The 26,201-nt window shown below is 39.8% G+C and overlaps 1 protein-coding gene across 2 annotated transcripts in view; it reads left to right on the forward strand.

Moving 5' to 3' along the window:
* ext2 (exostosin glycosyltransferase 2) overlaps nucleotides 1-25,953 on the forward strand; it is a 37,235-nt gene extending 11,282 nt beyond the window's left edge. For both annotated transcript variants that reach the window (XM_054770523.1, XM_054770525.1), the window contains exons 9-15: nucleotides 1,724-1,855; nucleotides 11,080-11,269; nucleotides 13,267-13,433; nucleotides 15,424-15,567; nucleotides 19,655-19,783; nucleotides 20,289-20,371; nucleotides 25,171-25,953. In XM_054770523.1, coding sequence (XP_054626498.1) covers nucleotides 1,724-1,855; nucleotides 11,080-11,269; nucleotides 13,267-13,433; nucleotides 15,424-15,567; nucleotides 19,655-19,783; nucleotides 20,289-20,371; nucleotides 25,171-25,309 — 984 coding nt within the window. In that variant the 3' untranslated portion in view covers nucleotides 25,310-25,953. The remainder of the gene's footprint in view (nucleotides 1-1,723; nucleotides 1,856-11,079; nucleotides 11,270-13,266; nucleotides 13,434-15,423; nucleotides 15,568-19,654; nucleotides 19,784-20,288; nucleotides 20,372-25,170) is intronic.
* The last annotated feature ends 248 nt before the right edge of the window (nucleotides 25,954-26,201 follow it).

The following is a 26,201-nucleotide window of genomic DNA, read 5'->3' on the forward strand; positions in this document are numbered from 1 at the left end:
ACACTATGAGTCATTATTGACCTAACAGGCCAACTAGATGAAATTAACTCTTAATACATGTATATAAAGCCAATAAGAACCTCTGATTTGTCAGCACATTTTATGATTTATTTTTGTAGTGTATGTAGTCGATAAAAAGAGACAGGTCGATGACAGGTGTCAGCCAGACCAACCAAAAAAAGTACACAAAACAGTGCAATTTTTTTGGCGCGTTTTTTATATATATATATATATATATATATATATATATACACACACACACACACACACACACACAATGTGCCTGCTTTGTGCTTGACTGTTTTGACCACAGGTAGAAGCGAAGTGCAGGCAAACATCATTCCCGGTGAGCAGCTGACTTGGTTTCCCTGCTGTTTTTGATTAAGTCCGAATCGCTAATGATTGCCTGGTTCTCGCCGCGGCTCACTCAGTGGCTTGCAGCTCTGCTCCATAGGTGCAGTCATCTGTCACACACTTGACAAGTAGACTTAAACAAAGACTTCTGTACTCCAAACTGTTTCTGCTCATGACTTTGACCTTTGCTCTAATGATTTAAATGGCAAACGAGAAGGTGCAGCGCTGTAAAGAGCTTATTATCCATTTATAGTGCCCTGTAGTTTTCCAGTTTGACCCTCATTGCATTGCTTTCAATGCATCTTCATTTTTGCTAATTTTAACATATGGGCTACTTGATAGTTATTGTATGTATTACATTTCATTTTTCAAAACATTTTGTCCGTGATTTGTTCATCATCAAAGATTAAAAGGGGTTACAAGATGTGCACATGCAGATTCAACGCAGCATTCCTTTTTCATCCCTGATCGTAACAATTTCTTCAAGCAATGGGGGAGGGAAGGGGAGTGAGGGTCATTCCCTCGGGCTAGCACAGTTTTCTTACAACCTCCTCCCAGTCGGAAAAGAAAACTTTCATCACTGGCTGATTTATGAACTGTTGGCGTCCCCCCCCCCCCCGAGATTAGAAAGTCGTTTTGGATTTTCCTCATCGCTCTGTAAAAATAAAAGCCTGTCTTTGACTTCTAATATGATGCAACACATCACACTCAGACATGTGGTTTTAAAAAAAAAATTGGTCACCAGACACAATTAGCCTTTTTTGGTGAACACTGGGACCACAAATTCACCAGAAGTACTCAGTGTTGGAAAGGACAGCCAGGTTAAAAAGAAAAACAAAAAGCTTCACTTATTTTGGCATCTACCTACCTGTCACAGTGTGAACTTGAATTTTGGTTTTCTCATTAAACACTTGTGGAATGTGAGCTTTTTGTGTTTTGGTGATAGTACAGAGTCAGCACTTTGTAGCATGCACCCGAACGCTAAACTACAGTCAATAAATACACACACACACAAATGTCTTTAGTGTTGTTTAAAGGGATAGTTTGGTTTTGTGACATGAAGTCAGCAGTGTAGTCCATCAACAGTGACTTAGTCCCGTGAGTTCATTTCTGGCCGGATTTTGGTGATGAGAAACATAGATCCGGTTAATTATTGGGATTACATTAGTAATGAGTTTTCCTTCTCAAAACAGTATGGGTTTGAAAGAGTAATATATTTGCATGTAACTGTAATAACATATTGTAAAAAAAAACAAACAAAAAATAACAACAACTAATTGTTAATTTTTTTTCACCATATCCTTTTGTTCACTGTATCTTTTGTTGTTTCTTTGGCTGTTTTACCATTGTTCTTTAATTTTTTTCATAGGCACATTGGTTCTGGGAAGCCTACTTCAGCTCCATGAAGGCTATCGGCTTGACGACGCTCCAGATCATCAATGACCGCATCTACCCATACGCCGCACGCACCTATGAGCAGTGGAACAATCCACCTGTGGTGGTATGTAACTGTGTCTTGTTGACATGCATCTTGATGATAGTGACGTAGTTTACTGCGGCTAATTGGTCCCAGACCCGACCGCAATAAATGAATTTCCGTGATGTAGTATTCAAGAAGCATACTGCTTCTGCCATCGTCGTCCTCCTCGTCCTACACCTTGAAGCAGAGATTCCTTTTTCCAATTAGCTTCTTCTTTTTCTTCTATTGTTTATTGGCGGTTAGCAAGCAGTTGACGCAGTTAGCTAGCGACGGCACGAAGGAGATCGATTGAAAATGGTCTACAGCAAATCAGGAGGCAGAACACAATGGGCAGGTTCTCCCTTAGCCAGTAAGGACTCTCATGGCTCTATATTTAGCCGGCTTTTATCTACTGTGGGTTCCCAATATGTTCGTACAGGTACGTAAACACGCTGAGACAACATGAGTATACTATACAACACCCTCTGCTGGTAGCAGTAGTAAATGCAATAACAGACACACAACAAAGCACTTGTAGATCACTCTAATACACCACAAGGACACAGAACACAATGTGCGTTCAAGTGCTGCTAAAAAAAGCAAAATTGCACTTAAAAAAATCAGCAAATCCGTGAAAGGTGAACCTCGATGTAGCGAGGGAACACTGTAAATCGGTATATCGATATAAATTCTTCCATTGCTAAGAAATTGACTTATACTGGTATAAATAACAAACGGAAACAAGCAGAGTAGATGACTGTGTGCCACGGCACGCTTTATTGACGCACTGGCGCCTCACACGTACCACACCATGTAGGCCCCTATGAATTCCGCATTAACGGGATTGCGAAATCGGCCAATAAAAACATAATTTATTGGTAAACACAGAATCTTGCGGAAATTGACATAATGTGAATGAAATGAGGAGATGGAATGTTCGTGTGGGGAAGTATTTAATCGGCAGACCGCTCAATTGTGGCACAGTCATTACCAACACTAAACCGCCTCCTCCCGAACTAAACAGGTTGAAATGGCGCTAAACACTGGCGAAAGTTGGCGGAACCTTGTCCTATGGAGCATGAATGGAAACTAGCGGGTTTAGCTTGCTAGTGCTAGTGTGTGCGACTTGGGCTGGATGAGTATATTTTTACTGTGTTGTGTTTTACCGCTTTAATGTAAGGAGCGTTTTACAATGTCCGATGACAACGTGCAGGTTCTGAGTGAAAAAAGACGAGAAGCATGTTTATTCTTGCACGCTTAGTTTGGTTGACACTGAATGCGCTTGCTGCATTGCAGTTTGTCACCAATAAATCAATAAACATGCTTTACAATTTGAGACAAGTGGGTTTACTTATATGGGTTAATGTTTGTAGCTTTTTATACAAGACTGAATTTGATTATATTGTCATATCGCGAATACATACCAAAAATATTGTGATACATGCTAAGGTCCATGTCACCCAACCCTAATTATTATTATGATTGCAGTTGTCCCTCGTTTATTGCGGTTAATTGGTTCCAGACCCGAACACGATAAGTGAATTGCCGCAAAGTAGGTTTCAATTTTAATAAACTGAATATTTTATTGGCTCCAGCATACCCCTGTGCCCCTAATGAGGAGAAGCGGCATATAAAATGGATGGATGAATATTTTCATGAGGGGGGGGCTACAGGATCACGGCCCCGACAAAAGATGACTGCCGCTAGCGTAGCAAACTACTGAGCTAACGAGTTAGCCTCTCCAATTTACTTATTTTAAACTTAAGAAAGTGTTTCAAACAGAGCACGGAAATAAGGACAAAGAAGCCAAAAGCTTACCACTTCCACACGGAATGAGAGGAGAACCTTTTTTTCACTCGATCTCAGCCATGGCATGTCAGCTAGGCCCTGCTGGTGTGAAAGGTAAAGTAATCTAACGTTATGTCTGATAACGTTACTGATGTCTAGTGACCACAATACTACATATAACTTGTCTGTCAATATTTTTTTAAATAATAGGCCATAGTCAACCATAAAACAGCCATCATTTACTAGTTAATACATTTTTGAAGCGAGGAACGACTATAACTTTTTAATCTAAAAGCACTCACAGGTGACTTGGTCTTTTGTGTGCCATTACAAAAAAAACACATAAAGAAGTGACAGAAGTTTGGTTATGCAAATTAGACAACAAATAAATAATTTCCTCTCCTTCGACTGGAGCCCCACTTCCAGAAGACTAGCAGTAACGGGACTGCCACCACGTGTGACTATGTATGGTATAACTTTGGTGGTTTTGCAACATGCTTACATTTTTGAAATATGATCATAACTGTGAAAAGTTCAACCACGGCCTTATGAAACCATAACACACGCACACACACACGCACGCACTTTTGGAAGACTTGGTGTTTTTTGAAAATGTAGCTGGGCCTGGAAGAATGTATGAAGAATAAAAAAAGATTGTTGTCACATGTGGTAAACAGGCAGTGCTCGCCAGAAATTTCTGCAACTGCTTTTATGTTGTTCTAGGGAACTTGGCACACTCCCTGACCAGTTTTCTTCTTTCTTGTCTTTTCATCAGTTTTGAGTAACTAGAGTTCTTGGTTATGTCACTGTTTTGCCATTATCCTCATTTGTTTATGAATGATCTTCACTTTGAACTTAGACATCCAAAATCAAAGAAGTGCTGTTGACAAAATACGACTAAATCCAACAATAAATGCTGCTTTCACGTTGTTCACTTCTTTTGGTCCAGATCAGTTGATAGATTTGCCCAAATAGATTGATTTAGTCCACACCAGAGTTCAAATGGTGTCTTTACGCTTGTCCAAATGATCTGTGCAATTGTGGAAAACGAACTTTGACAGAGTGTCCCATCCAGAGGCAGTTTAATACACAGTCATCCCTCTTTTATTGCGGTTAATTGGTTCCAGACCCGACCGTGATAAGTGAATTTCTGTGAAATAGGAATCCTTATTTATAAATGGAATATTTTTTGTAGTTAGCGCATAGAAAACCTACCGTAATTTCTGGTGTATAAGACGCACCCACCAAATTTAGACCGAAAAACAGATTTGTACATATATAAGCCACACCGGACTATAAGCCACAAATGTCCACGTCATAAAATGGCATATGGTGGCGCACATGAGTCAGTGAGGACCAGGCGGCTCTTTATTTGACAGGAGCCAATCATGAGCTATGAAAAAACTCGCGACGAGCTTGTCAACCCATTGGAAATCGCATATAACAGTCTGACTCGCGGTGTCATCTTGCAAGGAAAGCTAAACTCATCACACATCAACTTAACACTCAAAAGGTAGCTCGGAAATATATAAGGTAAGTACCAATCATTGATCTACCACCAAGGGCGAAAACATGGAACAGGGGTGAACCTTCCAGGAGTGGCCATGCCATAAGAAAGGAATGGTGACGCCACCATAAGAAAGACACTGGACAAAAACGGCATGCATGGCAGAGTTCCAAGACCAAAACCACTGCTGAACAAAAAGAACATTAAGGCTTGTCTCAATTTTCCAGAAAACATCTTGATGATCCCCAAGACTTTTGTGAAAATACTCTGTGGTCTGACGAGACAAAAGTTTGTTTTTGGGAGGCGTGTGTCCCATTACATCTGGCAATAAAAGTAACGCCTCATTTCAGAAAAACAACATCATACTAACAGTAAAATATGGTGGTGGTAGTGTGATGGTCTGGGGCTGTTTTTAGACTCCGACTAAAATAATTGCTGTGATAAATGGAACCATGAATTCTGCTGTCTACCAAAAAATCCTGAAGGAGATTCTTCTTCTGGTCATCTTCTGGTGACCTCAAGCTGAAACCAACTTGGGTTCTGCAGCAGGACAATAATCCAAAACACACCAGCAAGTCCACCTCTGAATGGCTGAAGAAAAACAAAATGAAGACTTTGGAGTGGCCTAGTCAAAGTCCTGACCTGAATCCTATTGAGATGCTGTGGCATGACCTTAAAAAGGCGCTTCATGCTGGAAAACCCTCCAATGTGGCTGAATTACTAGAATTCTGCATTCCTCCACAGCGCTGTAAGAGACTCATTGCAAGTTAGCGCAAACGCTTCATTGCAATTGTTGCTGCTAAGGGTGGCCCAACCAGTTATTAGGTTTAGGGGGCAATCACTTTTTCACACAAGGCCATGTCGGTTTGGATTTTTTTTAATCTCCGTTAATAATAAAAAGTTTCATTTAAAAACTGCATTTTGTGTTAAGTTGTGTAGTAAATTTGTTTGATGATCTGAAACATTTAAGTGTGACAAACATGCAAAAAAAAAAAAAGATATCAGGAAGGAGACAAACACTTTTTCACTAGTGATGTCCTGATTTGATCTTCAGCATCGGGATCGGCTTCCAATCCGCTGTATTTTGAACATTGGATAATATCGGCTTCTGCCATGAGATCAGGCCGATCCAGTTGTCATCCCACGTTCATAACTCTGAGCCACACGCCAACATGGCAGGTGCAGTAAGGCGCCTCAAAGCTGGTTACCTTACCACTCGACTCCCGCCACCCGCAAGAAGAAAAAAACACACCACCAGCATGCAGACATGTCCGCAGTGTACCATGGTGAAGTTGGTTTCACGTTGGATGTTGGATATGTGGATCCGTAGATACAGCAGTAGTTCCCCCTCACTGTGCCCGGATTGCTGTTGGGCGGGTAGCTCTCACGCAGTGGCGGAGCTAGGTGGTGGCCAATGGTGGCCATGGCCACTCCAGTGGCACCCTCATATACAGTATGACTTTGTGCACATCATATAACTTTTCCCCACCCAAATTTACCAATAATTACAACTTCATTTTGTTTGTTTCTTATTAAAAAAGTAAATATAAAATATTATTATTATAGAAATATTATTTTCCTCATAATATAAAGATGTTGTCGTCAAATTACAACTTTTTTCTTTTAATGTTTTGACTTTATTCATGTAAAATTATTGCTCATTTTCTTTGATTTTTGCTGTTTATTTCGATTATATTTTAGAATGTGCCACGGGCCAATAAAAAAACAGCCGTGGGCCACAGATGGCCCCCAGGCTGCAGTTTGGGCGCCACTGCGTTGTGTCTTTTAATGCCTTATATTTGTATTTTAGTTCATTTAGCCATTTTTATGCTTGAAAATGCTTAATTCAGGCCAAAAATACGTAACATTTGCTTAAACATCCATATTTTTTGGGTAATAGGCCGTATTCAACCAGGAAACAGCATGATTTACGAATTGATGTATTTTTGAAAAACCGTGATCAAGTGAAGGCACGAAATTCGAACCGCAATGTGGCGAGGGACGACTCGACACCTAACAGGCCGCGCTTCTGCATGACGAGTCCTCCTATGTGCATGTCTAAGTCTGTGTGTGAGTGATAGCATGAATGTGCTTGTGAGAGTCTTGGCCATGCAACCAACTCTTAGGATCTGTTAATCAGCCCAGTCTCCCTTGTCTTCAGTGTGTGTGTGTGTGTGTGTGTGTGGGGGGGGGCTCAAGACACATGAATGTGAGAAAATGGGTCTATCAGTTGTGCTGTGAACCAAGTCTGACAGGTGTACGTTGACTTTTGTGGAATTAGTAATTGTCTTTCCGCTTTATTTGCCATGTGATCCCCACCTAGTCTCATTTCAGCCTCAGACCCAGAGCTTGCTTGTGTCGAGGTAAAGACACACCATTGGTCATTCATTGGACAAGATGGGGCGGGGTGTTTTAGCTTTCCATTCAGTGAGTGCATGGTAAGAAAAACTTAAACAAAGCACAAAATAAATCAGTGGGACAACCCCCCTGAGCTGGAAAAAAAAACCTTCAATTCATGTCGAACTTTAGGCTGGTGATTGAAAGCACATTTTTCCAGGACTGCTGGTGATGTTGCACTGGGTTTTCTGCATGAAGGACAGGCAGCTAAAAGTAAAGACAGACTTTTCTTTTAAGGTCTAGGCCTCTCAGACTTGTCTATTCTGTGTATACAAGTGTGTTTTGGCTGTCAATTAAGAGAGAGACTTATTCCCCATTGATAACCATCTGAAGAGTAAACAGTGCACACACTGCTTTTCTTGTCTGGCCTCATTTGAAGTCTTTTTGAAAGCCTACTGATGTCAAACATTTTTGTGTACTAATACTAACACGTTTCATCAATCAAGCATTCTTAGATTAGCTAAGAGTAAACACTTAAAAATCCAAATATCTTATGTAGCAAACAGACTAACATGCCCCTCCATACTACATTTTTAAACAATGTGTTACAGGCATTGTATTTTTACAAAAAAATTGGTTTTTTTTCAATCCAAACTTTGCGGAACAGCGCCCGTAATATATTCCAAAAGCACTGCGTGCTATCACTCAGCGTTTCCATTACATTAAAGTTGAGCTGCCACAGATTTGGTGCTATCTTTTTTGTTTTGTTTTTTATGAGATTTGACGCTACTGGTTTGCCCTCGCTCACAAAACGCAGTATAATGCAGGGGTGTCCAAACCTTTTCCAGCGAAGGCCACAATGAAAAATGAAAGGTTTGGTATTTTGTAATATGCTCAGGAATGATATGTTTCAAGAAAAAAATTGCATCTGTGCTGTGTGATACAAGTGAAATAGCCAATTAATATCAACTTTGGTTTTTGCTCTTTTGTAAAAGACTTGTAAAAAAAAAATAATATATATATATATATATATATATATATATATATATATTTTTTTTTTTTTTCTTTAATATTTCAAGTTTCTGCTACTAAAATTACATTTTATTCTTTTCCTCTTAATATTATTACATCATTCTTGTAAAATTACATCTTTTTCTTGTTAGACCTTTTTTCTCTTGATATTTTGACTTTATGCTTATAAATTTACAGCTGATTTTTTTGCTTGTGGTTTTTGTTTCTCGTAATATTACGACTTAAAATTTGTTTTCTTAAATATTATTTTCCTCATAATATTACCATGTTGTTGTTTTTTCCTTTATAATTTGACTTTATTCTTCTAAAAGTACTGCTGAGTTTTGCTGTTTTTTAAAATGATTTTTTTGAGTTCCATGAGCCATTGAAGAAACAGCCGTGGACCGCACTTTGGACACTCCCATTGTAATGGGACTGCCTTTTGTAGCTTGACGTTACATCTCCGTACAGCAGTAGTACAGTATTCTACCACTGAAACAGGAAACACCCGGAAGTCAATAAGTCATGTTGTGATATTAATAAGGTTTAAAAACTTGACAATGTCGCGCATTTCTTATGGCACAAACCAAAAAGGTAGAAAGTTTTACCTGTTTTTGATTTGTTTTTGATTGTACTTGTACATTTCAAAGGCACACTGCAAAGTGTTTTTTTAAGAATCAAGGATTTTATATTGGACAGAAAAAAACGGATTGAATCATTCGTAAGTTGTTAAGCAGCAGCTGTCTTTTCATCTCATTTATTTGGTTTGACAAATGACTTAAGTGGTTTTTGTAATGAGCGTGTGTCGTATACGTGTTGCTTTAATTATTCCCCCCCTCCGTTTGTTTGACAATGTGAGAATGACCACAGGGAAGTTTCCACTTGCCAGTAACGTGTTTTATTTTTTTTCATTGGTGGATGGGTGACTGATGTTGGAGAAAAGACTGTGGCTTTCTCTGGCGACAGTCTTGTGTCGGTGTTGTGGAAGGTGCCACATCATCACATTTCTTTTTTAGACTTTTTCATTTTGATGTTTTTATCTCGTGTGTTAGTTGACGGAGCAAGGCCGGGGAAAATCATTGAAGTTTGTTGTTGTTGTTTGTCTGTGCCAAGGTGTCTTTTTCCACCGAGGGCCGCATACTGAAAAATGAAAGCATGCAGGGGCCACATTTTTTAAAACGACCCATGTAGGTATGCAGCGACGTTATTTATATATTTTAAAGATTTGATATTTAAAAGCATTAATATATAAAAATGTTTTTTCAAAAAATCATTTTTTTCAGTGACAAAGTGTATTATTATCATGAACTGTTTTTTTGCTGTTTTTTTTTTTTTTTTTTTTTTACAAATATTTCAACTGTGTCCTTGTACATTTGTTTTCCCTTCTCGTATAACTTTCTCCTCTTAATATTTTGACTTTATTAACATTACAATATTTACCCAATTTAATTTTCCTAAATTGCAACTTTATTCTTTTTGTTTGTTTCTCATATTATGACTTTTTTTCCTTTAATATTGCGTCTTTATGCTTTTTTTTCTCTTAATATTATGACTTTACTCTCTTAATATTTTGTCTTTATTCTTGTAAATTTACTGCTGTTTTTTCCCATTTTTTTCCTGCTGTTGTGTTTTTTTTTTTTTTTTTAATTTTCTTGTTTAATCGTATTTTTAGAATGTATTTTGTAAATGGCCCCGGTGCCACACTGTGGACGGCCCTGGTCTGAGCGAATTTCTAGGACTATCTTGAATGAAGGATGTTCATAGTTCATAGTCATAGTTCGCAGACAAATCTCATGGGGAGCAATGCAATGCAAGCTGCATTTCACATTGATGAAAGACAGTTGCCGATAACTACCTGGCTATCTTGTACTTGTTCCCAGGTTTCAACTTCCTCCCTTTTCTTGAACCCTCTTGCCTCCTGCTTTTCACCCCCCGTCACTCAAACATCACAGGGACTGGAGATATTTGAGAGGAGACAGTCCGCTGTGTTGCAAATTCCTCCCTACTTTGGCTTTGTTTTTTTTTCATGATATTTTGCCACTGTGAGGTTTATGTGATGGACTGAGCCAGCCTAGGTCTTAATAAAATCTGGAAACTACTGAGGATGGATGGACTTCACTGTTATGTGAAGCGATTATTTAAGGCACCAGTGTCCAAACTGTGGCCTGGAGCCCATTTGTGACCTACCCCCCATTTGCGTCATTTTACAAGAATAAAGTCAAAATAATATTAAGAGAAAAAAGTTTCAATCAAACAAGAAAAAAAGTTGTCATTTGGATGAATTTATATAATATTATATGAGGACAAATAATGTCATTTTGGTAGCATTTCACCGATATCACAGACCTGAGTAGTGCAGCTTTTTCTTGAAATATATAATTTCTTAGAATTGGTTGGTTACAAAATATCAAAGTGGAAAAGTTGCATCCTTTCATTTTTCACTGTGACCCTCGCTGGAAAAAGTTTGGACACCCCTCATTTAAGGGCTACTCGAACTCATGGGAAAGCAGACGTGTTTACAGAAATACAAAACTAGCTGGACTATACAGAAAGCTGAAAAAGTGTGAATAAAAGTCCATACAACTGACTTGCACATGTGATCTTTGCCCTCTGTCTTGTGTAGAAGTGGTCCAGTGTGAACAGTCCCCTCTTTTTGCCGCTTATCCCACCGAGAGCGCCGGGGTTCACAGCTGTGGTGCTGACCTACGATCGCGTCGAGAGTCTTTTTCGAGTCATCACGGAAATCTCCAAAGTCCCTAGCTTGGCTAAGCTGCTAGTGGTGTGGAACAACCAGAATAAGAGTCCTCCTGAGGGTGAGTATTATCTTTGCTCTTGACGGGTAGTCAAAACACCGCGAATGGTGAGGAGGGTAGCGAGAATGTAACAAAATGCGAAAATGCATGATAAGATAACAAGTCCAGTCCTTCACATTCCAGTCACGACAGGAGATATGTGATGATACACATATCGGTATCGGTTGATATCGGAATCGGAAATTGAGAGTTGGACAATATCGGTTATTGGCCAAAAAGCCTATATCGGACAACCCTAATTAATCAGAGATTTCGAGAATAAAGTCGTAAATTTACAACTTTATTGTAAGAAATTTACGACGTTATTATTATACATTTATGAGAAAAAACTTTGCAATTTATTTTAATAAAAAATTTTGTTTTTTTAATAAAACATTTTTTTCTCCGTTAAAAAAACACATCATATTTACCAAAAGTCCATTTAGAAATAAAAGATAATACAGGTAAAATTGTACAGCATGTTACATGTTTGTGTCTTTATGCTTCACTGATCATGTTTTTTCATCAAGCATTGAGATTTCCAACTTGGCGGTCCTTGAAATAACTTGTAATGAAGTTGTAAATTTGCGAGAAAAAACTCATAACTTTATTTTGCAGGTATTGCCTGAGACAGCTATGAAAAGGGGAGGATTTATGTGACCTTTGGCCTTGGCCATGTGGAGGCGGCGGGGCAAGGAAGGCGGAAGTGAGAAGGTTGTCTAGACATGCTACTGTGTTTTGCTGCCACGTTATAAGTAAAAGCTTGCCTGAAGCAAGAGGAAAGTTTCCTTCCTTCCTGAAGAGCAATGCTCTATCTATCTCCATCTGAAACGTAATATTACTACTGTATTCTCGTCAATCTACGACTTCTCGAAATCTCAAAGTATTTTCAAAGTGGCCCTAAAATTTCGTCGTACGTGACGGATCCACAAGAAAAATTAACTGCACGTTTATTCACAAAAGTAATCATAATACAGACACATTTTAAGTTCTCATGTAATAACATTTTGTAATATGAGACTCCACAAAAGCTATGGAATAGCAGGGGCCCAAAGAAATGACAAAGCTGCTTCCCCACTGAGGAGACATCGACTTGCATGGGGACACTCACTGGTCATTTGAAGAACCTCTAAGCAGTCTTTTCTCATTGGTACCAAGCATCCCAGAAAGCACATTATTCCTTGCACCTCTAATGACTTGTCTTGAATGTGGCAATTAAAATAGTAAACAACTGTTAACCCCACTGATGGCAGGGGTAACGTGTGACGTTGACCAGAAATCAACCCCTCTGCTGTCGGAGTTGACTATTTATAATGAAGTAGCGAGAAAACTTTGAAGTGCTCTGTCATGGCCGAGCGTTTCCTTTTCATCAGAGGCGTCAGCGGCGCCTGGCTGGAGCAGCGTGACCCATTAGAATTAACGAGGGGCCATTGACAGGTCAGACTCAGGTCTCAGTCAAGTACAAGGGAAGATTTTTTCCCCACACTTTGGCACCAAGCTTTGACCTTTGACTTTTTCAAAAAATGTTGCTTTTAACTGTAGTTTGCTCACACTCGGAGGTAAGAAGGACTGGAACAAATTAGGATTTGACCAACTGTACCTGTTGATTTGTCCGAATCAAATATCATGACATTACTACTACCACATCACTACTATTAGGAGAGCCAGAGTATAGAGTGGAGGGAGCCACCTGCTGTGGCCCAGCAAGGTGCACTGTATTCGGACACGTGCTCTACATGCTTCTCCAGTTAGCACCGCATGGCAGCCCATGCAGATACAGCTGAGCTGTGAGCCATGGAGTCATCTATCTGGCTTTGACACCGTCTGCTGTATAAAATACAGTCTTCAATGGCTGTTTCTTTTCTGTCGTATTGTGTTCACCGCAAGCTTCCCAGTGCCTACCCATCTCGCCCACCCCTGAAGTTCGTTGGGGGTCCAATCCGCTTAGAGACCATGAAATTCATTCTCACATCACAATTGTTATGAAATTATTGCATTTCTTTTCTCTTGCCTGATAGAATCCCTCTGGCCTAAGATCAGCGTACCTCTCAAAGTTGTGCGAACCAAAGAGAACAAGCTGAGTAACCGTTTTTTCCCCTACGACGAGATTGAGACGGAAGCCGTGCTGGCAATCGATGACGACATCATCATGTTGACATCTGATGAACTGCAGTTTGGCTATGAGGTGAGCACGTTCCCGCCAATGCTTCCCCGTGTTGCCACTTGGCCTGGAATCTTTTCCTCATGAGCACAGCCTTTTGCAGAAGATTAGAGAGTCGCATGCCTGCTGCTTGTGTTTGAAGAGTGAGGAATGTTGTCTGCTTTAGCAACAGCAAATCGGCCCTGCCCTCACCTGAATGCATTTAGGAGCTATTTAATAAAATGGTAGCCAGTTTAAGGAGAATTACACAGCATTAGAAACTCCACAGGAATATATTTTAGCTCATTTTAAAGCCACTTTTCTATAATTTGCTTTGGACTATTATATTTCCATCAAAAGCTGCAGTTTAGTGTAGGGTGCTGCAATAGTAAAATGACTTGGTCAGCATTTATGCAGGCCACATTAGCTACAGTATTATGTAACTAGCATAAACACTGTACAAGGATGACACTCATCATATTGGATTCAATCGTCGATCAAAGAAGAGTAACTTGTAACATGCAACATGGTGCTGCCTGCTGACGTTATCCAGAAATTCAAACTGCATAAATCCTTTGTTCACTGTAATCCAGTGTCTTGTATTCCAGAGCTAATGATTCACTGTCAATCATCGAACAGACTGCAGTGTACATTTATTAGCTCCGCCCTACCAGTACTGTAGCATTCCATGCAATTGTGGTTGGTATCCCGGCAGAAGAGTGCCAAACACTGTCACTAATAACTAGGAGTGCAAGAGAACAACGTTCTAATAGTATGAGGGAAAAAAAGATATATACATTTTTTAAGTCGTAATATTGTGAAAAAAAAAGTGAGTACAGTTTTTCTATTTTTTGAACAATAGATTTCGGAAAAAGTTATAATGTTACAAGAATAAAGTCCGAATATTATGGGAATTAAATCTGAATTACGAGAAGAGAATATACAAGAAGAAAGTTGAAATAGTTGGAGAACACAAAAAAAACAACAGCAGAAATGGGGGGAAAACAGCTGTAATTTTATGAGAATAAACTAAATATTATGAGAAAATAATATCTTAGTAGCATAGATTTGAAATATTAAAGAAAAAATACATTATTTAATATTGAGTTTTATATTAAGTTGTAATATTATGAGAAACAAACAAAACAAAATCATTTTTGGAAAATTAGGTTGGGACAAAGTTATAATATTATGACAATAAAGTAAAAATATTATGAGAATAAAGTCCTAAACTTTATGCTCCTAAAAAGATGTAATTTTCCCTCAGAATATTACCGTTATTCTTGTACAATTATGACAACTTCTTCTTCGATTGCAACTTTTTTCTCTTAATTGGACTGATAATTATTGGGCCGATATAAGGGAATTATGACATACCGATAAATCTGATAACATTATTAAAAATAGCTCAGAAAACGGATAATTAAAAAAAAAAAATGCTCCAATGAGGCGAGATTATTCGTACCGTGGGAATGAGCAAATCAAGCACTCCTTTATTCTCCTGCCTGTGACGTTAAGGGCCTGTTGACATTTCATGTGCTCGTTGTACCAAATGCTCTGCGATGAGGGGGGAAAAAAATCCATAGAGCACACAAGAAAAAGCTTTATCAGCCACCTGAAACGCCAGCGCTTTCAAAGCAGACGTTTGAAAAGTGCAAAAGGTTTGCCAGAGACCACTGTGGCATCACACTGGCGGCTCGGAGCATGTGTCCAAATATAAAGCACCTTGCAGGGCCACAGCAGGTGGCTCCCTCTACCTCCAGGTGTGGACAAACTACAGTTAAACCTAAATTTGAAAAAAGTAGATAGAAAAAAGTTATTGGTAACATATCGGTCTTAAGAAGCAAGAAGGTATTGGTATCGGTTTGATAAAAAAAGATATTGTGCATTTCTACGAATAACTTGTTTTGGCACTTCATATAGCTAGTGACAATGGTTAAGGGGGTATTTTTTTCACATGGCACCAGGAAATGTCACTGAATCACTATTTATATGCTAATGTATAGTGTGTTCTATTTCGCCTACCCCCCTGCAGGTATGGAGGGAGTTCCCCGACAGGCTTGTGGGTTACCCAGGCCGACTGCACCTCTGGGACCACGAAATGGGGAAGTGGAAGTACGAGTCAGAGTGGACCAACGAGGTGTCCATGGTTCTCACTGGCGCTGCTTTTTATCATAAGGTGACTCACACATACACACACACCACAGGCTTGCTTCTGGATGCTAAACTTATATTTCTTACTATGATGTTACCATTGATGCACATGTACTCTGATACGACTTCACTTCTGATATGATACCAATATTGCAACCTTGAATATCGTCCGATACCGATATTGATCCGATATCATCACAAATCATACATACACTGGTGCCTTGATTAACATCATAAATTTTTTCCAGAAGATTAGACTCAAACCAAAACGGACTCTAATCAAGGCAAGTTTTCCCATAGAAAGTAATGTAAATCCAATTAATCCGTTTCAGACACCCAAACATTTTAACACAAAACACATTTTAGAGACAATAATTACAGTTTTACAGTCCATGCAGAAAATAATGCAAAAATAATAATGACAAATGAATGGACAACTGAGCATTTAACATCACTTTTACGTAGTTTTGCAGAGAGGGAGGGAGATGAGCGGGCATTATGCTTGGAGGGCAATCCACAAAAAAAGGCCACAAAAAATCTATGCACAGAGGCCTGTTAAAGGCTTTTTAACGTGCACAGTTTTACATTCAAAAAACAATGCCATGAGGTGAAATGGAAAAATGAACATTTAACATCATTTTACCTGTAGTGGACACTCTTGGACAAATAAAAGGACAGCAACCAACAGAAATTTGTTCTCCCCAAAAAACATAGTGCTGCTGTCAAATTTGACGCATGTAAAATACATAAAATAATATTGTTAAAGTTAAAGGGATAGTTTTCAGACTTTTTTGACATGAAGTTGTATGACATCCCCATCAGCATTCTAGTCCAATAACAGCGACTTACCCCCACTTGGTCTTCTAAGTCCAGTTCTGGTCAGATTTCTGTGATGAAGAATGTAGTTCAACTTAGTTGCTGGGAACAATTAATTAACGAGTTTGGCTTCTCAAAACAATATGCGTTGAAAAGATTATTACATTTGTTTCACAGAAATGCCTTCTCAAAAGAATCAAACCTCACCAAATGCTCAGCCTTATATTGGTCTCCCGCCGTATCCTTGCGCACTGTCGCCTGTGCGTGCATGTGTATGTGACGAAGACACTCGCGTCTTCTTCCGCTGTGGAACACATACGTAAACAAGATGGCCGCGGCGCTCCGTAGTGGAAGTAGATGCGAGCATCATCGTCACATACACAAGAATGCACAGGCGACAGTGCGCAGGAATACAACGGGAGAAAAATAAACGCAGAGCGTTTTGTGAGGTCTGATTTTGTTTTTTTTAGAGAAGGCATTTTTGTGATGCAAATGTATTCATCTTATGAATGCATATTGTTTTGAAAAGCCAAACTCTTTACTTAATCGTCCCCAGCAATGAAGCTGAACTGTGATCTTCATCACAGAAATCTGACCAGAACTGGATTTAGGAGACCAAGGGGGGTAAGTCTCTGTTAATGGACTACAATGATGATGGGGTTGTCATACAACTTCATGTCAAAAAATCTGAACTATCCCTTCAAATTCCAACCTGAGTCCACCCATGTAAGAGGAGGGAGAGCTACAGATGTTATGATTTGTGAAAATGCACCACCTAGAATGCTAAATGCAGAATGGATTCCAGGCTTAAAATAGATTTTGTTGCAAGCACATTTGTCCAGCAGATACCAACATATGTTAGTCAAAAACAAACAATCAGCACCACACGGAAGTGGTACACAGCGCGGCCGTCTGTTGTTTACATACCTCTGAAATGACGACGATCTTCTCTTTAAGCCGTGAAATTCGGAGGTCTTGCACCCTTGTCTCGGTACGGCCCATCGCCTTTCTCTTTTGTGCGGCGTATGTGTTTGTTACGTTGTGTATCTCTCTCTGGGAGCAGCCAACAGCTCCAAAAATGGTGCCCGCAGCCCACAATGCATTGCACGATCCCGTGCAAGTAGTGCGAATTTTCGTCTTGGCTGCGTGATCCAAGATGGTTGCATAAACAAACCGCGTGACAAATGCAAATTTTTGCAAAAATTTTGAATGCTAACCGGGGTGGACATTAACTGAGGCACTACTTTTATTATTTATTTTGTAGCGTGGAATGTTAGAAAAGGCTTGATCAAGTGATATTACTTATTCACTTATTTAACAACAGTAGGTTTGAGGAAAAACTTGCCCATTTACTTCTTTATGCACATGAAGTATAGTTTTATCCACAATGTAGTGGCAGCTCAGCATAATGTAGCAATGTTTGAGGTTTCTCGATGAAGCGTTTAAACCCGACATTACTAATTGATGATTTTTTTGACCGTCCCGTGGGAGTTTCCCTTGTAATGCCGCTTCGCATGCGCGGATGAGGTTGGTCACACGAAACTTGGTGCTGTGCCACCACGGGAAACTTGCGCACGACAAGTTTTACACTCAGCTGCAATGTCTTTCTTTCTATCTGAGTGCCGATATCAGAGATTTTAGATGCAGGCCAATTTACAGTCGTCCCTCACGACATTGCGGTTTGAACATTACACCCTCACTTTATCGCAGTTTGAAAAATGTATTAATTAATAAATGATCGCTATGTCATGGTTAGTATTTTACATTGGTCACGAGTTATCAGTAATTGTTCGGTGAGACAAGCAGCAGACGTGATCACCAGAACAGGCATTATTATTATTATTGCAGGTTTAAATGATCCCACAACAGGCACTATAATAATAACATAATCATCATAATAATAACATCGGCTACTGTTGGGGTCATAACCCATGACAAGCTAAAACTCAACTCTGAACCTCCGACGTCATGTCCTGTTTTCCACACATCCGTCAGCCCGCCTCTAAAGCCCCCCTAGGGAACACATTTACTGTGACACATACGAACAGAAGTTTTATTTACATTTTAAATGACTTATTAACTCCTATTATGTCTACTATATTGAGTAATATTAGTGTAAAGCCATTTAAAGGCCCCAGTCAGTCAGAGTCCACAATCGCACATCCAGCTCAAGAATTGTGAGCACTGGGACCCCACAGGGGTGTGTGCTGAGTCCGCTCCTCTACACGCTCTTCACCTATGATTGCGTGTCCTCCCAGAACAACACCAGCATCAATAGACCCCTGTTTATTGATGAGACTGAGGTGGAGAGGGTGAAAACCTTCAAGTTCCTTGGCACACACATCAGCGAGGACCTCACCTGGTCTCACAACACCCAACAAATTATCAAGAAGTCCCAAAGGAGACTGTACTTCCTGAGAAGACTGAGGAAATTTGGCATGTCCACCACAATCCTGAGTTGCTTCTACAGATGCACTATCGAAAGTGTCCTTACCGCCTCCATCACTGTTTGGTACGGTAACGGTACAACACGCGATAGGAAGGCACTCCAGCGGGTGATCAAGACCTCACAGTACGCTGTAAATTATCTTATCAATGTCTCATATGTCTTATTTTCTCTGTTTATATCTACTATATTCGGTAATACAAATGTAAAGGTGACGATAGGGGTGTTATTTCATGTCTAGAGGGCTCTAATAATGGTGAAAAACGTATTTAGATGATTGTAAACAGGTTTTCGATGCTATAACTACGAAAATATTCATTTTGCGGAAATTTGTTTATCACGGTCGGATCTGGAACCAATTAACTGGGATAAATGAGGGCCGACTGTAATCCCATATTGTTTTTTTTTTTATTATTGTTTTTTTTTCCGCTATCAGCCAGAAATCAATATCAGATCGGGACAGCCCTAGTAAATAATTTTGAGTAGGTTTTTTCCATTGTAACTGAGGATCAAATGACATTGAAATGTTGCAGAGTGGGGCAACTGTTTCCTCCAGTCCACTGTGTGTGTGTGTGTGTGTGTGTGTGTGCGTGTGCGCGCGCGCCTGTGTGTGTGTGTGTGTGTGTGTGTGGACTATAAAAGATAGAAGGGAAGATTGCATCGATGGAGGAGTAGAATGTTGCAGGCTGGCCGAGGTTATCAGCCATGCTCTTAAAAGCTCACACACTCACTTGGGTTCTAAGCAAATTCTTCCCCACCTACCTACTTGCCGGGTCATCCAATGACTGCTTTATTGTTCTTAATGAGCCTGCAGTTCATCAGCGTCTTCATGGAGCTCTTTTTGTTGCAGTACTTCAACTACTTGTACACGTACAAGATGCCGGGAGACATCAAGAACTGGGTGGACGCACACATGAACTGTGAAGATATTGCCATGAACTTCCTGGTGGCTAACGTGACCGGCAAAGCCCCCATAAAGGTATATTCATCTTATCGGCTGGTCTGGGGGCTGTAACCTCACAGAAAGAGGGGGAGGGATGGAGGTGAAGACAGACAGAGCGGACCAACATTCTGGATCTAATCAGTTGCCACTTCACTGCTTCACCCCCTCCCCTCACTCAGGTGTCGGGGCCCAAACTCAAATCCTGCCCTAACCTCCCTTATCAGGGGTGAGACTCCCCCTTGCAATGTGTTTTCCTAAGCACACACACACACACAGCCACCAAATCACAATCTTCAGCATCCCCCTACGCTTGTCTCACCGTATCTCACACAGGTTCCTTCAGAAACCCATCTTTCACTGTCTTCTCTCTTAAGCACGTACACATGGACAGAGGAGAGCCGTAAGATCATCACTCTGCTCAGTCAGCATTCTCCCCACTGCAATACGTTCCCCATTGGAAGTGACAGGATTATTTCATCAGACGTGAACGATCATTAACTGGGCTCGCTGAACTGACATTTGTGGGTGTGACTTTTTCTAGGTGACCCCCCGGAAGAAGTTCAAGTGCCCTGAGTGCACTGCCATCGACGGGCTGTCCCTGGATCAGACACACATGGTGGAGAGGTAAAGTAATTGTTGGAGGGGAAGTCAACACAGTTGTTTTTCATTTGTTAGACTTTTGATCTCATTTTAATCACCACACCACATCACACTCTCAGAGAGGTATTTATTTATTTATACAGTAATCCCTCGCCGCACCTTCGAATTTCACGGCTTCACCGCATCATGGTTTTTCAAAAATATATTATAGTCATCCCTCGTTTATCGCGGTTAATTGGTTAATTGGACAGCGATGAGTGAATTTCCAGTAGGAAGTTGGATTCAGTTTTAATAAATGGAATATTTTCATAGTTATGGCATAGAAAACCTGTTTACGGTTTTTAACATTATTGGAGCCGTCTAAAGCATGAACACCCCATAGTCACCTTTGCACTCCTATTACCCAATATAGCTGATATAATCAGAAAAAATAAGACATATTAGACATAAATAAGATAACATAGACTCACATGTTAACAGTTCTTTGTTATTATTCTGGACAGCGTACTTCCTGCGGTGGCTATTGTCTCATCAATGTATTGTCATGATGACTGTGAATGGCTTTACACTCATATTACCCAATGTAGTAGACATAATAAAAGTAAATAAGCCATTTAAGATGTAAATAAAGCTCCTGCTTTTGTGTGTGTCACAGTAAACGTGTTCCCTCGGGGACCTCAGTGGCGGGCGGACAGATGTGTGGAGGGCAAGAAGTGATGTCAAAGGTTCAGAGTCGAGTTTTAGCTTGTCATGGGTTATCGCCCCAAAAGTAACCCATGTTATTATTATGTTATTGTCTGTTGTGAGATAATTTAAACCTGCAATAAATGCCTGTTCTGGCAATCGCATCCGCTGCTTGTCTCACCCACAGACATAGAGTACAGTACAGTACAGTACAGTAGACACCGCATCGAGTGGATTTGTCCACTGCTGCTCAGTGCTCGGTGCGGCATCTATGTCTATGGTCTCACCGAACAATTACTGACACCTAGTGACCAATGTAGACTACTACATTCACCATTAGAATCCTTTTTTTGCCCTGTATTTGTATTTTACTTAATTTTAGCCATTTGTATGCATGAAAATGCTTAATTTAGGCCAGGAATAAGTACAATGTGCTTAAATATGAATATTTTTTTCTACTAATAATAGGCTTTATTCCACCATCAAACAGTGATCATTTATTAATTTTTATTTATTTTTTTATTAATTATGGTGTAGTGAGGGAGGACGATGATGTAGCGAGGGACGACTAATTAATAAATCATGCTGTTTTGTGATTGAATACATCCTATTATTAGTAAAAAATATTCATATTTAAGCAAATTTTGTTGCCTAAGTGAAGCATGTTCAAGCATTAAAATGTTTAAATGAACTGAAAAACAAACATAAGGCATTCAGGAGACGCATTTGAAGACGTTGTGATGATATGTAGTGTTCTACACTGCTCACTCGGTGTCAGTAATGTTACTGTAATGTGCGGTGAGACACAAAAACACCAGACTTGATTGTCTGAACAACAGGCTTTTATTGCAGGTTTGAATTATTTCACACAATTATGCCTAACACGAGCCAGTGTTGCAGCCGTAACCCACGCCAAGGTAAAACTCAATTCTGAACCCCCGACATCACTTCCTGTCTGGCCCCACTCAGCTCCCCTAGCACCGGAACACATTTAAAGCAATACACACCAGCACAGGTCGTATTTATATCTTAAATGACATGCCGCCATCCAGGGTTCCTTAGTGGAATTTCTTGCCTCATAAATAGGGTTGGGACCATGGGGTTGTACATTTGGCCTGTACTATACCTGTACATGGTCAACCACTTTTGTCGACATAAAATTTGAGACCCAAAGGAGTCATTTCTATGAATAATTGGCCCGCCTGTGTCGACGCGTGTTGTAGTATTGTCAAATTCATCGTTCGTGTGTTTTTGCAAAAGCAGATATGTGGTTATGTCAACAAAAGGGGCAACAGGACAGGAACTGTCACTTACCTTCACATCTTCAGCATAGGACTAAAAGTCCTTCCCTCCTTTGCAGTATGCCGCGGATATTGCTTTTATTTTATTATTCAAACATAGTTTTTGAACATTTTTCACAAATATATGCACAAATGGAGGAAAACGATGTTAAAAACGTGCCGTAGGTTAAAAAGAATCCATTGTCGCCCATTCTTTTTATGTCACAAGTAAATGTGCAAGCTGAGCCAAATTTTTCTTTTTTAGCACTGAGAGCTGTTTCTAATATTTAGGCTACCACAGTTATACATCATTGAGTGGGTCAAAACATTACAAACAGCACTTCAGTGTGATGCCGTGCCTTTTTAGCGGCAGCTATTCTTTATGAGAAGCATCCATAAAAAATAATTGACTGGGGTCCAGTAGTTTTTATAGGGGTGGACAATAAGGATGGGGAGCATGCACATGTCATCACAACATTTCGGGCCTCACCCTCTCCACTTGGCGCTGTTATTAAATCGTTATTTCTGTATTGCACAACATGCACTTTATTATTCACAGCTCTTACACGCTAGCATGCGCAACTGACTGAAACTTTCGCACACCATTGTTATTTTTGTTAATAAATCTTTGTTGTAATTGTAATTTGAAGCTTGTTGTTTTGATGACTCGAGTAATCAGTTAGACCCTAAACCAGTCATTCCCAAAAAAAACTGTACCCCTAGTGGTGGCACGTGGAAACAAGATAATAAGTAATCTCAGTCATTTCATATTAAGCCACACAATAAAATGGAACGTGTGCAGAGGCAAAAAATGTCCATCGCTCTTTTCCAAAGTCAAAGCTGATGTGTGTACTTTGTTTTGCGTAAAACGCAAAGATAACAACTCTGTTTTCATGGATGACTAAGGAAATTTAAAAGTACTCCCATTTGAGAGGCTGAAATCAGTGGACATTTACCTTTTTAAATCAACAAACGATTGAATACCAAAATAGTTGTTGATTAACTGGATGATCAATTAATCATTGATTCATTCATTCATTGTTGCGGCTTTAATTGTTTCTCCCTTCTTGATTACAGCCGGCCGTAACACTAGGGTCTTAACACAGCTGAACTATTTTATTTCAGTTAATTCTGTCCACTTTATGAGCTACAGTAGGTCCGCCTTACCAAAATTAACCAAAGTGCAGCTAATCATTTGGCAAGATGATCATCAAGAGTGAATCATTTGTGCTGCAGTCGCAACTGAGATGCCCATAAAATATTTTTTCAACACACGGCTCGCTACTTCCCCTCGAAACCCTCCTGCTAGCTTAGCGTTAACATTGCCATCCGATTTCAGACCAACATTTGCAATAAAAGTCCATCCATCCATTTTCTATGCCGCTTCTCCTCATTAGGGTCACAGGGGTATACTGGAGCCTATACCAGCTGACTTTGGGCGACAGGCGGGGTACACCCTGGACTGGTCGCCAGCCAATCGCAGTGCAATAAAAGTGACTATTAAATTAGATCCAGCTCTAGAAACCTCCCCTTTTCTCTTCAGTTGCCGTTGTTCACGCAATACAATGCATTTATTAAACACATTCAAAGTATCAAATGTGTAGCTACTCACCAATGACTGATAATGTAAGATGATCCACGAACAGATGGAATTGGAGTCACGGTGCATCCGCACCAGAGCAAGCACGCCTCTCTGTTATGGCGGCAGACTGAATCGCAGTGGAACGTCCCCACACAGTCACGCAGAGCCTGGCGCTCTTTTATAACTTCCTTCTGACCTGAACACATCAACAGCAGTATAATTCCAACACCATATACTGTACAGTATGTATCTCCAACTCACACACGTCTCTAGTCCTTTCATTCTCATTTCAAGAACGCGAGATGCATTCAGGGACACTCCAAACATCACAAAAACGGTTTTATAATGCGCGTGTGTGTGTGTGTGTGTGTGTGTAAATAAACAGGATGATAAAGAAAAATATGAAGTGGATATTGTTATCACTCACTTCGTAACTCTTAATTTGGATGTACAAGTTGCTACATTTAAGTATGCTGGAAAATACACTGAAAACAAGTACATTTACCTTAAATTATGTGATGTCTTTGAACGCAACACCTCATTGCTGATAAAACAGTTTAAAGTGTGATTCAAATGTGCTGCTACTATTAAAGAGACTAGTGGTAGATAAATAGATTTTCAGACTTTATTCAGTTCATCTGGAGCTGTTAATACATACAAATATATATATATAGTCCTGTCCTGTCATTTGCCTTTCTGTTCATTAAATGCAGTAAAAATGTACATATTTTAAACATAGTTGCTATTGGTGGTTAATCATGATTAATTCATTTAAAAACTGTGATTAATGTGATTTAATGTGATTTGACAGCCATAAGACATAACCATGTAAAAATTGTGGGGTTTCCAACAGTGGTCCATGTATGTTGTACATTTTACCTGTATTGTCACATATTTACAATTTGTTGCTGGTTTATGAAACATGTTCTCTGTAGAAAAAAATCACCATATAGTTGGAGAAAACAATAATAAAAAAAAAAATTGACCAAAAATCAGCGAATCTGCAGGGCCATGAATGAAACATCAAATTTCATGCAAAGCCATTCATAATTTCAGCATAACTAATGCTGGAAACAAACCATCCATTTGTGTCTCCATCCATTTTGGATGAAAAAGGTGCGAGGTGAAGACTTGTCATCCATCCAGATGATGTTTAATTTGATAGCTGACCACAGTTTTTAGTTATTGTTATAATTATCTAGCTTACGGCGTTCTCACTGTATCTCAAATTCACCGTACTTTTAACGGTTGTTTTTTTGTTTTTTTTTCCTCCGTAGATCTGAGTGCATCAACAAGTTTGCCTCCGTTTTTGGTACCATGCCTCTGAAGGTGGTGGAGCACCGGGCCGACCCAGTTCTCTACAAAGATGACTTCCCGGAGAAACTCAAGAGCTTCCCCAACATCGGCAGCCTTTGACTAACATGCGGTCCGTGTCTTGACCTTGTTACGGTCCCCGCAGACCCGCCCCTGTCAGTCATACCAAGGTATCTTTTGTACTGAGGTGTTCCAGTATTTTTAATGCCTGTTTGTTTGGAAACTGTCGAGGAATATTAACAAACGGAGTGACACTCGATGTTGACTGATAAATGATCCTCACTGAGTTCCATCTGTTGTGGAATGAGTGCACATGTACAAATATACATACGTGTTCTGCGCCACCAATGTCATTTATGATTCCATATTGACTGTATTGTAGGCACAGCAGGAAAAAAAGCTACTCTAATCTACTGTATAGTCGGCCGCATATGAACAGGAATCTAATATTTAGATGATATGCTGAACACAACATTGTTTCTGAGCTACTGGATTGTTTCCGTGCATGTGACTTCACTTTGTTACAAGTGTCTTCTCAGTTGGTGTACACAGCTGTTGTTAGTTTTCCTATTAAGTTGTGTGTGTGTCACCGTTAGATGTTACAGTGAAGTAGGCTTTTAAGATGTTAATGTTGCTTTGCATTGCTTTTTTATTTAATTTTCTTAAATATCCCAAAGGTCACTGCAAGTGAAGGTATGTATTCATTATTTTGTAATATAAAATTAAATGAAAAGTGAACATGCTCATCCCATGTGTATATTTTGATGCCCCTATTTGTTTGGAGGGGGCCAAGCCGCCCCAGCCCGTCACCTGTTATTAATATAGGCTGCCTAATCCACCCTGTTCAATGTCAGCGCTTTAAAAGACTGCTGTTCTTATTTTTGTCATCTTCAATTAGTGTCATACTCTTGTCGGCAGTGAGATCTCATTTCAGGGCTGGTGTCCTTCGAAATGCACTGAAATGCTCAGGGAGGGTGGGGTTTGTGAACGTGAC

This window comes from Dunckerocampus dactyliophorus, chromosome 3, assembly GCF_027744805.1.
Source record: "Dunckerocampus dactyliophorus isolate RoL2022-P2 chromosome 3, RoL_Ddac_1.1, whole genome shotgun sequence".
Taxonomy (NCBI): domain Eukaryota; kingdom Metazoa; phylum Chordata; class Actinopteri; order Syngnathiformes; family Syngnathidae; genus Dunckerocampus; species Dunckerocampus dactyliophorus.